The sequence below is a fragment of the Eulemur rufifrons genome, chromosome 8, assembly GCF_041146395.1.
Source record: "Eulemur rufifrons isolate Redbay chromosome 8, OSU_ERuf_1, whole genome shotgun sequence".
Lineage (NCBI taxonomy): Eukaryota > Metazoa > Chordata > Mammalia > Primates > Lemuridae > Eulemur > Eulemur rufifrons.
The window spans coordinates 29,534,055-29,545,008 of NC_090990.1; the positions used below are offsets into that span (position 1 = coordinate 29,534,055).

The 10,954-nt window shown below is 58.3% G+C and overlaps 1 protein-coding gene across 2 annotated transcripts; it reads right to left on the reverse strand.

The window, feature by feature from the left end:
• Window positions 1–5,280: 5,280 nt before the first annotated feature.
• On the reverse strand, window positions 5,281–10,420 carry EDN2 (endothelin 2). Of its 2 annotated transcripts, XM_069477783.1 has the most exons (5): window positions 10,357–10,420; window positions 9,845–10,001; window positions 8,242–8,364; window positions 7,213–7,311; window positions 5,281–5,374 (listed from the first exon to the last, which is right to left on the reverse strand). In XM_069477783.1, the coding sequence occupies exons 1-5, from the start codon at window positions 10,418–10,420 to the stop codon at window positions 5,281–5,283; spliced, it is 537 nt and encodes a 178-aa protein (XP_069333884.1). The 2 variants fall into 2 exon arrangements, with proteins under 2 accessions (XP_069333884.1, XP_069333885.1); XM_069477784.1 differs by lacking the exon at window positions 7,213–7,311.
• Between the last annotated feature and the right edge of the window lie 534 nt (window positions 10,421–10,954).

Here is a 10,954-nt window from a genome sequence, read left to right on the forward strand (position 1 = left end):
AAACCTCAGGAGGAGAAAATTCAAGCAGAGGCTAGGGGCATGGACTTCCCGCCACCCCCCAGGTCCTCACTCCATTCAGTGTCCCCAGGCCCTGTTTTAGCTGACTGTCCTTGGGAAAGGCACCTGTCTCCCCAGGGCCTCAGTGTCCCTTGCTGAACCAGCGCAGCATGGTGGTTATGATGAACACAGTCTTGGAGCCCGGATTGCCTGGGTCCACATCCCAGCTTCCCTGATTTTGCTTTCTGATTGCATGACCCTGGGGAGGGAGATTCCCTCTCTGAGCCTCAGTTTCTTCATCTGCAAAGTGGAGATAACAGCACAAACCGCTCTAGTCCTTGTGAGGATTAGAGAAGAAGTGAGTACAACACACTCACTTGCACGCAGTGTGCGAGCAGGGCCTCAGAGCCTCAGTATTACTGTTCCTATGATTGTTTTATTGGCTGTGACACGTGTGTGCCTGGAGGCGAGGGGCTGTCCCACCCTCCCCCCGTCCCTGCCTGCAGCGCTGAGCGATGGCAGGCTGGGCTGGTGGCGTCCTGGCAGGCCTGTCCTGGCAGCTGCTCCCACAAGGCGAGGCCCTGTGAGCTGCGGAGAATTAATTAGGCTGCATTCCTCTTCCAGGGCTCCCGGCGGGCCCGCACACGGCCCCCTTCTGCGCTGCCAAGGGCTCTTGGCTGGGAGCCCTGGCAGGCCAAGGTGAGGCCCCCACTCTGCTCTCCCCTGAGAGGGGCTGGGAGGCCCTGGCCGGGGAGGGGCCAACCGTAAGCTCCCATCCTGGCTCTCCCTTGCTGAGCAACCTTCGCTGGCTCCCCATCACTCAAGTGCAAATTCCTGGCATTGGACGCTATTCCCAGCCTGGCCCTGCTGATCAGACTGCTGCCTCTCCCCGGACTCCTCCACGCTCTGGCCAGATACACCCCGCACCGTCCCCCAGCTGTGATGCCCTTTCCCTTGTCCCAGCACGTGCAAACGCCACTTGCCCTTCAACACACTCTGCCCCCAGCTGGAAGGCCAGCTCCTAACGTGTGCCACTTCCTGTCCCTTCACTTTGCCCTTGTCTGTCTTTCCTGCCAGCCTGCGAGACCCCTGAGGGCAGCAAGCGTGGGTCCCAGAGGCAGGAGCCTCAGTGGAGGGCACTCGGGTGTGGTGGCCTGTCTCCTGGAGACATGTCCTGAGACTGTGGGAGGGGGGTGACAGTGATGTCTCCCTGGCCTAGAGCACCCCCCATGCCGGTGCCCAGGGTGTGCTCTGGGCTCAGGAGGGTACTGCCCATTCCCGCCTGCCCCTCCAGCCTTTCCCAGGCCCCTCCTTCATTTACTCCTTGAAAGAGGCTGGGAATAGCTCCCTTCCTGTGAAGAAGGAAACCTTAACCCATGCTGTTCCCTCTGCCTGGAACCCTATTCTCCACCCTCCTCCTTCACTTGACTGATTCCCTAGATGTCACCTCCTCCAGGAAGCCACCCTGGGCTCCCCCTCCCCAGGGGCTCCATCTCAGGGTGGATGTATCCTATCAGAGAGGTAAGACAGCATATAAGTTAACAGTCTGAGGTTTAAATCCCAGCTAAGCCATATACTTGCTGTGTGACTTTGAGCACGTTACTTAACCTCTCTGTGCCTCAGTTACCTCTTCTATTAAATGGGAATAATAATGATAGAACTTGTTCCATAAGGTTGCTGTCAGTAACCAAGGAGTTAATATGTGGAAAGCACTTAGTAGGTGCTCAATAAATGTCAGCTATTATATTTATCTTAATATTTAACAAATGTTTTCTTGAACAGCTGGGTGGGGACTGTGTCTGTCTTGCTTGCAAGAGTCTCTCCAGAGGTGATTATTATTATTCATGACCAAATGAATGGGTGGCCACAGTCCAATAATTTATCACCCTAATCAGCAAATGATTTTTCCGAACTGAAAACCCAGCTCCCTGGACTCTATTTTCAATAAGGAGTGGGGGAGAAATTCCGGTGGGCTCTTTCCTGAGTGAAGGGTAGGGAGAGGCAGCCTTGGGCCCAGACTGCAGCCTCGCTGTCCCTGGAGAGACCAGGCCACATGGCTCAGACACAGGGCACAGCTGCTCGCTGCCCCACAGCCTCTGTCCTCGGAACCCGAATCAATCTGGGTCATCCTGTGCCCCCTTCTGGCCTGTCTCTGCCTAGTGCTCCAGTCAAAAGGAACATCAATTTGGCTCAAAAAGCCTTGAAAAACAAAAGGTACTATATTTACAGAAAAAGCAGGAAAAGGGGAGATTTTGCCCCACAAAATCCAAGCTTCCTGAAATGTAGACACACTTCTTCCCAGGGACCCCTTGGACGTGGCAGCTGCTCCTCGCAAAGTTTTCTCTGCTCCTTCCCAAACTCTAGCCCACCTACCCCCACACTGCTGGGGGCCAGCTACCTGGAGTGTGGTCTAGGAGCAGGCACAGACTTCGGGCACACGTGACCCCACAGCCCTGCAAATTTGTCCTGCAGCGAGAGGTACACCTGCATAAGGGCCTGAGCAGGGTCCCTAAAGTGCAGGGCCCAAGCCGGAGGCCCCTGTTTCCCAGGAAGAAGGGACTAAGGGACTGCGGCGTCGCCTGGGCCTGTCGCTGTCTCCTGGGCCTCCTCTTTAATCATCTCTGTTGCTCAATCATGTGGGTCACTGATCTCTGAACCCTGGCCAAGGGCCACCGGGGCCTGTGCCAAGAGTGGTGAGCGTCTGCGTCTCTAAGCTTCCAACACACCCTGCGCCAGGATCCCCTCCTGCCTCTGCGGCCCCACTGCGGCTGCAGTCCCGGCTGCCCCACCCAGCCGCCCGGCCTGGCCATCGGCTGTTGCTTTGGGTTCCCAAGGTGAGCTTCCCCTGGCATCACAGCATCCCGGTCACCACCTGGGACGCACTGAGGACCCCTAAGGGCTGGTGGGACTTTGCTTCCCCACAACCTGTCCCCTCGCTCTCCCTCAGCCCCGACTAGCCCTCGGGGCTTATTCCCAGCGCCCAGCTCCGCCCAGGGCCCTGCTGTGCACAGAACTTTCATACCCCCCATGGCCCACGAGGGGAAGTCCAGGCTCCTGACTTGGCCTTCACCTCCTGCTCTCCTCCCCTTGCCACGCTCTGGTCACCTGGGGACCTCCGGAGGACCCTCCCTCGTCATTCCCACTTCCACACCTTCTCCCTCCCTGTTCCCCCTGCCTGGGATTCCCTCTATTTTCTTCCTATTTATTTGAGTCCTTTGAGTCTTTCTATTTATTTCATGTCATCTTTTGAGGCCATAAGAGTGGCACCTTTACCCAGAGTCTTCCTCCGACCACCCGTCTCCACCCCAGCCAGCCCCACTCGCCACCTCCCTCAGGTCTTCTCACCCCGTCCCTCCCACTCATCACAGTCACAGTGACAGCGGACCCTCTGCCCCATCCAGCCTGGGCTGAGCCTGGCATCCTAACTGGCGCTCACACCAGCCCTGTGCGGTAGCGACTGTCGCTTCCCATTTTCTAGATGAAAAACTGAGGCTCAGCAAGAAAAAGATTTGCTCGAGGTCGCACGCAGTGGTGATCCATGAATTCAGTCAGCAGACGTTTATGACGCACGTACACACCACCAACTCGAGCCAGAAGGCCTGGGTTCCGATTCTGCTGCCGCCACTTTCTAGCTGTGCGAACTGAGGACAGCCACTTGCCTTCTCCCTGCATCAGTTTCTTAATCTGTAAAATGGGGGCTAATAAAGGTACCTATGTCACGGGGTTGTTGTGAGGATAAAATGAGTTCATTTGGACAAAGTGCTAGTATACAGTAGGAGCTCGATACATGTCGACGTGTCCTTCTTCTCCGAGGGAGCCAGGGCTGGCTCTGCAGACCAGGCAGGATCGGAGCAGGGTGTACGTGACCATTTCTCAGTCCACAGTATTTCCCTGAGCTGGCGCAGGCCACGGCCACCACGGCAGGACAGGCCGGCTGTGGGAAACGCACACACTCACTCGCGGGGGGATTTGGTGACGTGGAGGCCGTGGGTCCACGCAGCTGCCAGCAGGACTGGCCCTGGCTGCAGACTGTCCCGGGGACCCAGGTAGGGTGCTTTTGGGGCTGTGGCAGGATTGGCGATCCCAGTGCCGAAGCCCTGGACTTCCTTGGTCAGAGAAGTGTCCCCCCCCACTTCAGTGGGGCCCTCCCAAGGCCCAGGGTGAGGGGCGAGACCAGGGCCGGGCTAGGCTCCCCTCCACCCCCCACAGCGCCAGTCACTGACCACCAGGGTGCGCAGAGCCTTAGAATCTGCCTGGCCTCATCCCTCAGCGGACAGATTCGCTCTGGGCCTTGCAGTCAGCCCCCGTGGGACAGGACAGCTGGAGCAGGAGGGGTCCCCGCGCCCTCATAGTCTCTGCTTCTTCCAAACATGCTCTTCGGAGAGGCCTGACCATCAGTTACTGTCCTAGTGGGAACGCAGGTCCTGGAATCCTGATGTCACAGCTGCAGATGCCTGTCTAGGCACACGACAGGCAGGAGAGCCCAGAGAGGGCAGGTTAGCAGCCAGAGATGCCCAGCAAGGGTAGGAGTAGAGCCCAGGGCTCCAGCCACTGCCCCTGGGGCCTTTCCTCCCCGTCCTCTATGCCCCTTCCTGAGAGGAGCCTCCTACCACCGTCCCTCTCAGACGAGATGAACTACCAGAGTACCATTTCAGCATTTATTACAAACACAAATTCACAGGTAAATAATTGAGGGTCTAAAAAAATACATTAAATAAATAATTGGGATTCTCAAAGTTCTTAGAGCAAATACATTATATACAGATGGGTAAAGCAGAGCAGGTCCTTCTCACCAGGAGTGTCCCAAGGGTAGGAGGGTACAAAGACCCTGGGGAGGGAGGGATGGAGAGGACAGACAGGGCCGGCCAGGACACTGGCTCCTGGGGGACCCATCCAGCCTCCAGGGCTGGCTTAGGCGTGAGTGTCCATTGCTGCGTGGTCGCTCCTGGTTTGTAGCCCAGTAGACAGGACTGTCCCCAGGACACCGCCTCCAGATTAGCACGCTCCCACGCAGTTCCTCTCAGCAGGCTGAGCGCCAGCGGCCGGCGCAGGGAGGCCGCTCTGCAGTCTGGAGGCCGAGGGCTTTCCTGGGCAGTGTGAGGCCATGGAGCTGCCTTGAGGGAGGCCCCCTCACCAGGGCGGGGAGGCCAGAGCTTGTGCCGAGCCCCGCAACTGGATCCGGCTGGCTGGGACCGAGACCCCAGCCCACGAAGCAGGCAGAGGGGCTCCTCTCCTCCTGTCTCCGCACGGGCTTCCTTCCTGATGTCCCTCCAGCTCACAGCACTATCTCTTCCTCCACCAGGAGTGTGTGGGCCTGGGCTTCCTTGTCACCTCCTGCTGTCGCTTGGCAAAGTGGATCTTGGCTTCAGAAATGTCCCTGGGAATGGAGAAGGGTCAGGTTAGCGTCTCAGGAGATAGGGACTGCTGAAGAGCTCCCCGAGAGAGGCAGCGTTAATGGGAATGAGAGCCCTTGCCCAGATCCCGGGGTCAGAGAGGGCCACAGCCTGAAAACAAGGTCTGCACATCAAGAGCAGGGCACACCAGGCCTAGAAGCTTCTCTGCCTACAGGGGCTTTGACAAAGCTGATGTTCAACATCAAATGCTGCTGGAATGACCAGACAGCCAACAACAGCCCTGCGTTATCTCCGGCGTTATCTCTGGCAATCTGTCCTCCCAGTTCCACACCTTTGCTCCTGAGGTTCCTTGGGCTGTATACCTTCCCCTCCCTCACCCAAACTCCACCTACTGCAGTTCTTAAGGGCCCAGCTCAAGGCAGCCCAGCCCAGGAAAATATGAGTGCTTGCTGCCCTTTGAACCTGGCTGAGACCCTGGCCAGGACCCTGGTGTCATCCAGGTGGCCACTTTCTGGCACCAAGAGTTCTAGCCTGGGAACTAGGAGGCTGGCTTCGGTTCCCAGCTGTGGGAACTTGGGCAGGGGTCTCAGCCTCTCTGAGTCCCTTTCTTGGCCTGTAAAATAAAAACAGGCCTGGACCACTGTGAGAATGAGTACAAAGGTGGCACAGCGAGTTTTGCATGTTATCAAGTGTTGTGAATTTGCAAAGTCATATCTTGACTTTTTTTTTTTTTTTTCTGAGACAGAGTCTCGCTCTGTTGCCGGGGCTAGAGTGCTGTGGCGTCAGCCTCGCTCAGAGCAACCTCAAACTCCTGGGCTCAAGCGATCCTCCTGCCTCAGCCTCCCAAGTAGCTGGGACTACAGGTGCATACCACCACGTCCGGCTAATTTTTTCTATTTTTAGTAGAGATAGAGTCTTACTCTTGCTCAGGCTGGTCTCGAACTCCTGACCTCAAGTAATCCTCCCTCCTTGGCCTCCTAGAGTGCTAGGATTACAGGCGTGAGCCACCATGCTTGGCCGTGATTTTTTTTCATCCTTAGACAGTTCCTAAGCGTATGCTGGGTCCTGACTTTTCTCCTATTTTTCTGTTTCCCCACAAAGATGGGAAACCCTGAAGAGCTGAGCCCCTGCCCTGGCCAGCCTGGAGGAGCCCTCGGTGACAGAAGTGGGGACAGCTGACACTGCTGGAGCTTCCAGGGGCACCAGGCCCTGCACAACCTGCTTCACGTGTGTCAGCTCACCTAACCTCACGACAGCCCTGGGGGTTGATGGTACCATTTCTCTGTTCCAAAAACACGAACCTGAAGCACAGAGAGGTTCAGTAACGAGCCTGAGGTCAAACAGCTTGTGGGGGCAGGATTGGGGTTCAGATCACGTGGTCCCTGCTCTAGAGTCCCCTTCAGCCACTCTGCTGCCTGCCCAGATGCCCGTTTCTGTACTCAAGTCAGTTTGTTTGGACAAAGGGCACCTCCTGGGTGCCAAGCCTACCAGGGAGGAGATGCAGTCTAGGCAGCTGGGAAGGAGCAGGCCAGGCAGTGGGTGCTCTGCACCCCAGCACGTGGGAGACGCTCGATTCAAACACAGCCTGAATCAACAGCCGTGGTCCTTCCCAGTCGTGAGCCCTCAAACCCTCTAAAAAGTCCATTCCAGGCCGGGTGGTAGCAAAGAGTGCAGAGGGTAAGAGCACAGACTCTGGAGTCAGCCAGATGCCACTGAGTACCGCGTGACTGTGGGCACGTGGCTTCACCTGAGACTCAGTTCTCTCAGCTGACCCATGACGACCCGGTCCTGCCTCACATGAAGAATAAGGAGAATGTGCAAAGCATACAGGAGGCGCTTAATCTGTGCAGGTGCCCCTCACCTTAGCTTCTGGAGGAGCTCTCCTGCAGTGGCCCATGTCTTCCCAGTCTGGAACACGTCTGCAGGGAACTTGCCGTTTGGGACTGCCCCGGCTTCAGCCCTGAATGAACAGCATCAGGGCCCAAGTGAGGGGCTGTCCAGGGCCCTGAAGCCACCTGGCTGCAGGCCCAGCCCCCACCCCACCCCCACCTGCCTAGGAGCAGATCTATTTCCATCCCTGTGCACCTGGCACCCTTCCTTTCCCAGGTGGGGTGGGGACTGAGGAAAACTGAGCTACCTGGAATGTGTTCTTAGCTCAGAAATAGTCAGCTGAGTGGCTGGCCTTCCCAGAATTCAGCCACCTGCAGCTGCAGGGGAAACTGAGGCAGGGGCGGAGACACAGCTTGAACCCCAAGGGGAGGAGTTTCTTGTAAACCATCATGGGAACTGGAGCTTGGGATTTTGAAGCCAGTTCCTGCTTTCCCGAATACTCTGTGTGGAGGAGGGAAGGAACAGAATCTCCCACCCATTTTACAGATGAGAAAACTGAGGCCCAGGGAGACTTGGCAAAGTCCCCTCCAGCAACTCTGTGACAACCCTGGGATGGTGCCATGGCTTCCCAATCGAAGACGTTATTTCTCCTCCTAGCAAGTTCCAAAGTCCCCTGAGCCTCAGGTCAGAATCCAAAGCCCAGTGGGACTTGATCTGACAGACCAAAGCTGAAGGCCCAGCGTCCTTCTGACCAGCTGTGTGGCCAAACAGAACAAGTCCTGTCCCTTCTCTGGGCCTGCCACCGCCTCAGCTGTCACCTGGGGAGACTCCCTCCTGCCCAGGACTGAGGGCGTGAGTGCTTTCAGAAGCCCCCAGGGCGGGGTGGTGGGAGCGAATCAGGGGTGACCGGTTCCCTGAAAGGATCCACGGTGGCCTATGGACCCCCAGCACCCTGCTCGCCCCGACCCTGCTCCTCTCCTGCTCTCCCAGACTCTTGCTCCCCGGGGCAGGTCCGGGAGAGCAACTACCCCTTGCCCCTGCAGGCGCGGTGCCCACCTACCAGGGCCTTTGATGGCAGAAGGTGGCACAGGCGGCGTCCCTGATGCCGGAGCACTCACAGCGCCTTGGCAGGGAGCGGCGCCGGCGTCTTGGCGGGTTTCCCAGGCCGTAAGGAGCTGTCTGTCTGTGGGCAGGCAGCCAGCAAGGTAGTGATGGGGGGCGGGTGGAGAGAGAGGGAGAGAGAGAGAGAGAGAGAGGAAGATTAGATAAGCCACAACCATTGGCAAGCAGGCACTGTCCACACTACACACTAGGACAGCCACCCATGCCACCAGGGTGGCAGTGAAAAGTGACCAGCCCCTGACTTAAAGAAGTCCCACCACTAAAGTCACAGGCTCCTCCACAAGTTCTGGGTAGCCCCGGACAAGACCCTTCCCCTCTCTGGGCCCGGGTCGGCTCCGTGGGAGCTCCCGGCATGAGGAAGAAGGGGTGGAACCTGTGGACCCCCCCAAAGTTATGAACCCGGGAGTCCTCCCAGACAGGAACTGAAGCTGATGGAGCCAGGCTGGTCCCCCTGTTCTGAAAGAAGGCTTTCAGCTAGCCCTGGAGGAAGGGAGGTCGCTTCATCTCAGAGAGTTAAACACACAGGCTCACAGCTAAGCCACCCCCACCTGGTCACCACTTGCCTAGAGGGGTCACAAATGTGCCTTAGAGCTTAGACTTACGAATGGTGTGTGTGTGTGTGTGTGTGTGTGTGTGCCAGTGTGTGTGTGTGTGTGTGTGTGTGTCTTTGGGTGGGGTTGATTTCAGATTCAGAGTCTGATTGAGGCGGGCCAAGGGAAGGGCAAGAGCCCCGTGGCTGGTCGGACCAGCACCTTTGGGTGACAGAGCTAATTTTAGACCGTGTGGTTGGAGTTGTAATGACTCCAGGTAGACCCAGCACGCAGGGACTGGCAGCGTTCCCGCCCTGAGCGAGTGTTTGGATGCGGATTAGCTCCACACACGCTTACGTGCCGGGCTTCTCTTGCCTTTTGCAATTTGGGGAAGAGAAAAAAAAAACACAAACATAGAAACTTCAGCGTGAGGTATGCAGTGGCCTGGAGGCAGCGGGGGTGCAGGCTGAACAGACAGCGCTGGGCTCCCACCAGGGCTCAGCCAGGTAACACAGGGCAGGTTTCTCACCTGTCATTTGGGGACAACAGCAGTGCCTGCCTCGTGGGGAGGCTGAGGGGCTCATGACAGGATAATGCACATGCCATGCTTGGCACAGGGCCTGGCACAGTCAAGACATGCTGTCATTAATCATATTATTCTTAGAAGACCATGCAGAGGCAGCATGGCAGAGTGGGTGTGAGCGCTGGCATCCACAGAGCAAGGTTGGAACCTACCACTTACTCCTTCCTGTGTGACCTTAGGGAAGGCACTTAACCCCTCTGAGCCTCAGTACTCTGATCTGGAAAATGGAGCCAACACTTTCTTAACAGACTGTTGTGAGAATTCTCAGGAGACAGCCCTCCGCATGGCTCAGGGAGTCCCCACATGGGAGTTGAAACAATAACTGGTCACTGTGGGTACAGTTGAGAGCTGGGCTGTGCCAGAGGTTCCCCAGAATGCCAGTAGCCCCCACCCTGGCAGCCCCCACCTAGATGCCCAGGGATGCTCACCCGGGAGTGTTCACCCAGATGATGTCCAGGTGGCAGAAATAGACGCACTCCTTGTCGAGCCAGGAGCTGCAGGAGCAACGGCGAAGCCGCAGGTGGGCGCCTCGGGCATGGGGTGAGGGCGCCGGCTGCTCCAGGGTGGCAGCAGCCTGGCCCTTCCCTGCACACACAGGAGGGAGAGAGAGGCGGAGAGGTGGGTTGGGGTGCCTGGCACAGTCTGGGATGGTGGACCCGCTGGCCCCTCCTCTTGCACAATTGAGGAAGTTGTTCTCTCTTGCTGCTCGGGAGCTCCGGGCCAGCCCAGGGAAGCCCCAGCAGCCCTGAGGGGAGGGCCAGTGGCTGTCTCATGCCTGGGCACCTCTGCTCTTGCAGAGGCCCCACTGCCCGCCACTGCTGCCGCCGGTCTCCCGCCCCTGTATGCCCCCAGCTAGCTTGGGGGCACTGCAGTCCCAGGTGGAGACACCCGACGGCCAGACCCAGGGGCTGCAGCAGCAGGTGAGGCCAGGGCGGCTCACCTTCGTGCAGGGCCACGAGCAGGGCTAGAGCGACGGAGCACCAGGCAGTGGGCACGCAGACCATAGCGGCGGCGGAGTGTGCAGGCTGGACTGGAGCAGGGAGTGCCTGTTGCCAGTGTCCCGCTGCTAAGCTGAGCGGAGAGCTCATTGCCTCTGTGCCCCGGCTGCCTCTTTTAACACCAAGGCCCCGCCCCTGCTGGTCCAGCCCTGCCCCACTGCACCGGTGGGCTGGGAGCCAGGGACACCGCCTCCTCCCCAGGCTCCTGGCTCGCCCCAGCCTCCCTGGTGAGGGGGGTGGCGGGGAAGAGCCTGCTCCTCCCCTGAGCCTGGAGCACCTCTAGGAGCCCTGGGGCTTCCCTGTCTTTCCCAGGGGCCCCTTGCCATTCTGCTGCACTTCCTCAAGTTGCTCCCAAAGTGCTCCAGCCTCCTCCCCCTCTGTGGCTGCCCCAGAGGTCTTGCCCAGAGCTGAGTGTTTGGAGGGGGGGAGGTCCCATGAGCAATACCCTCCCCCTCCTTGGAGGAGACCCTGCCAACCGTTCTGCCTGCCCACCGCCAACCAAGCTAAGGACACTATTGTGTGGGAGGTGGGAGGCCCACT